This window comes from Melopsittacus undulatus, unplaced genomic scaffold (genome assembly GCF_012275295.1).
Source record: "Melopsittacus undulatus isolate bMelUnd1 unplaced genomic scaffold, bMelUnd1.mat.Z mat_scaffold_56_arrow_ctg1, whole genome shotgun sequence".
NCBI lineage: Eukaryota > Metazoa > Chordata > Aves > Psittaciformes > Psittaculidae > Melopsittacus > Melopsittacus undulatus.
This window is the reverse complement of record NW_022994426.1, coordinates 281,526-284,615: the sequence shown is the minus strand read 5'-3', so window position 1 is coordinate 284,615 and position 3,090 is coordinate 281,526. Positions and strand designations below refer to the sequence as shown.

At 46.5% G+C, this 3,090-nt stretch overlaps 1 protein-coding gene across 1 annotated transcript in view; it reads left to right on the top strand.

Annotated features, from left to right (window-relative positions):
- The first annotated feature begins 2,376 nt into the window (after nucleotides 1-2,376).
- Nucleotides 2,377-3,090, top strand: part of LOC117438713 (hydrocephalus-inducing protein homolog) — a 40,352-nt gene continuing 39,638 nt past the window's right edge. Inside the window, 1 exon segment of the mRNA XM_034074155.1 lies at nucleotides 2,377-2,456. Coding sequence (XP_033930046.1) covers nucleotides 2,377-2,456 — 80 coding nt within the window.

Here is a 3,090-nt window from a genome sequence, read left to right as displayed (position 1 = left end):
CCAGTGCTGTGGTAGTGATTGGCACTTGTTCTTCTACCTTCAGCACCCCCAGCACAGAAGATCCTGTGAGAGACCAGGCAAGGCAGAGCTGCTGCAGTTCCTCTGTCTCTAAGACAGCTCTACCAACAGCTCCTCAGTCACCTTTGGGCAGAGCCTGTCACAGGTGTTGGAGTAGCCTCAGTGCCTGTTGCTGACATTGAAAGAGCTGTGCCACCTCTTGCTGAGGTAGCAGTTGCGGTGCCTGTTGTAGGGCTTGGAGTGGCTGCAGTGCCACATATCTTTTATTTGTATATGTGTGTCTGTATATTTCTGTGTGCCCTGTAATGTGATGAGGTGGTGGATTTTTCCTGGAAGCTTCAGCCCAGCCCTGGATCTAGGGCTTTTCTTTAGGGTGTCTTAGAGCTGTCTGTGAAGGAGAAGGGGTATTGCAGCCCAGCAGAAATAATGGCAGAATCCCAGCCCCTCCAGCATGTCTGTGAAACCCTCCCACTGTCCCACACAGCATTAGTCAGTGTCTCCTGCAGGGACATCTGAATCAATAGGCAGGAGCAGGACTGCAGCAGAAGTAGCATGAGCGCCTGGCAGAGTTGGACTAGGACTAGTAATTGGTAGTGAGGGTGCTAGTGTTTGGTCCAAGTGTGTGGTACGTGACTGTTTGTATGGTGTGAGAACCCTGTGTAAAACCACATTTGGGGGTCTCCAGTGTGTCTGGGATACTCTGCTATCAGGACAGTAGAATCTCCATGAGGGTTTCATACAACCCTAAGATAATACTGCACAAGAATTGGGAAAAAAGAAACCAAAACAAAGAAACCCCAACAAAACCAAACCACAAAACCTAAACACCAAAATGTAAGTCAATGAAGAAATAATCGAAGCTTTTGTGGCATTCTTTATAAAACAATCTGAACTCATTTGAGGTTGTCTGTTAAGAAGGAGGAAAAGAACTGTTAGAGCTGAACCCAGTGCAGTGATTGGGAGAAAACTCCAGGCACAAACTTGCTAACACAGTTTTCAAGCTGACAAGCAGGTATTCTTCATTGCGGTGCCAGGAGACACAGGGGAGAGCTCCTCCTGCCGTTGTGTCCCCCTGTTGCTCCACAGGCCATCCTTATGTAGTCGCTGGGCATACATACATAGTCATGAGGCTACATGTGGATTATGTTGTTTTCCCAGAACTGTTCCCTGCATGCGTACAAAAATGTGGTGGTCTCTGAGGGTATTTACTTCTTCCAACAATCTTCATCACTTCTGGCAGAAGTTCTAATCCAGGTCCTGGAAGGATACCTGTCGGTAACAGTAAAATTGGGTATTACAGCACCTAAGGTGCCTGCCCCCTTCCAGCTGGGGGGGTAGAGTCTTATAAGCATTTTCTCCACATAACCAATACCATCCTTTCCCTTTAGGAATGGGCCACCACTGAACCAGGTTACCATCTACATTAATAGTGTGGTTGCAATTTGAATGGTGACCTATATCTGTGGCATTTGAACAAGCATGATCTCCTGCCCTGGTTCCTGGTGTAATACATCTTTGTGCACAGGTGTGATATTTATTACCTGGATTGGGATTAACTATTCCAAATGTTAACCTTTCGTTTGAATACAAATTGCTAGTGTTCACCCACAGATTTGTCCATGAAACAGTGTTAGGAATTGGAACTCCAGTTCATGGGAGTTCCAGGCGTTCTCCTGATTTAGGCACCTGTGCACACACCCAACAGTCACTACGATTAAAACTTCAGTACCATTTTGCATTAATTTCAGGTATAAATTCTGGTCCCAAGCTTGTGCACCAGTTATCATACGAGTCCAAATTATGACCGACGCAAGTTCATACGTAAGGGTCCTGAAGGTTCCATCTGCCACATCTCTGGTTCTGGTGCTTTCTTTATTCTTGAATACTGTATCCGAGCAGGTTGTTCCTTTATCTTCCCTGCTGTAAAGGTGGTCAGTGATATCTGTTACGTTCTGCTCCACTTCTGCTGTAGAGGATCTCCTGAAAAATCCTTAACATAAACCAGTCTGCAGATCTGAAAGGGTGAATGGGATAATCCAAACCTCTTGCTCTTGTCCCTGCTACTCTCTTATTTATCTCCTCCAATTGTTTTCCCAGATGGATCAAAAACTCACAGAGATAGCTCTCTCTGACTTCCTGAAGACTTTCTGCCTTAAACTGGGACTGTTATGGTCTTCCATATAAAATTTCAAATGGGCTAACCTCTTCTTTCGACCGAGGTTTAGTTTGAATTCTTAATAGATCCAGTGGTCACCTTGGTACCAATAGAATTTCATTTCCTGACATTTTCCTAATCTGTTGTTTGATCAGATGGTTCATCTTTTCTACGTGCTCACTGGCCCGAGGCCTGTATGGAGCATGTACTTGCCAATCAACTTCCCCCTGATCCCGGAGGGATGGGAAGGAGAATGGAAAGAGTGTAACTCCCAGGGGCTGAGGTAAGTCAAGTAACTAAGGTATAACACAAACCACTGCTGCTACCACCAATAATAATAATGATAAGGGAAATAACAAGGGAAGAGAATACAGCTGCTCGTGAGGATCAGTGTTTACAGATATGTAAAGGGTGGGTGTCAGAATGATGGTTTTTTTCAGTGATATCCAGTGATAGGACAAGGGGCAATGGGTGTAAACTGGAGCATAGGAGGTGCCATGTGAACGTCAGGAAGAACTCCTTTACTGTGAGAGTGACAGAGCACTGGAACAGGTTGCCCAGGGGGGTTGTGGAGTCTCCTACACTGGAGATATTCAAGGCCCACCTGGACAAGTTCCTGTGTGATGTACTCCAGGTTACCCTGCTCTTGCAGGGGTTGGACTAGATGATCTTTTGAGGTCCCTTCCAACCTTGGGATTCTGTGGAAAATGAAGATCTGCCCCTCTGCTCCCAGTGCCCAGGGGATGTGCTGGCAGTCAGCACGGAGGTCTCGATCCCATCAGAGCTGTAGGGTCTGACAGTACCTGCATGGCAGAGAGCAGAGGCTCTCGTAAGGGATGCACTGGCTGCCCTGTTTAAAAATCAAAGCCCTGGCTTGGGTTCCAGCCCAGGAGAGCCTCTGCACAGCTGTTGTTTGG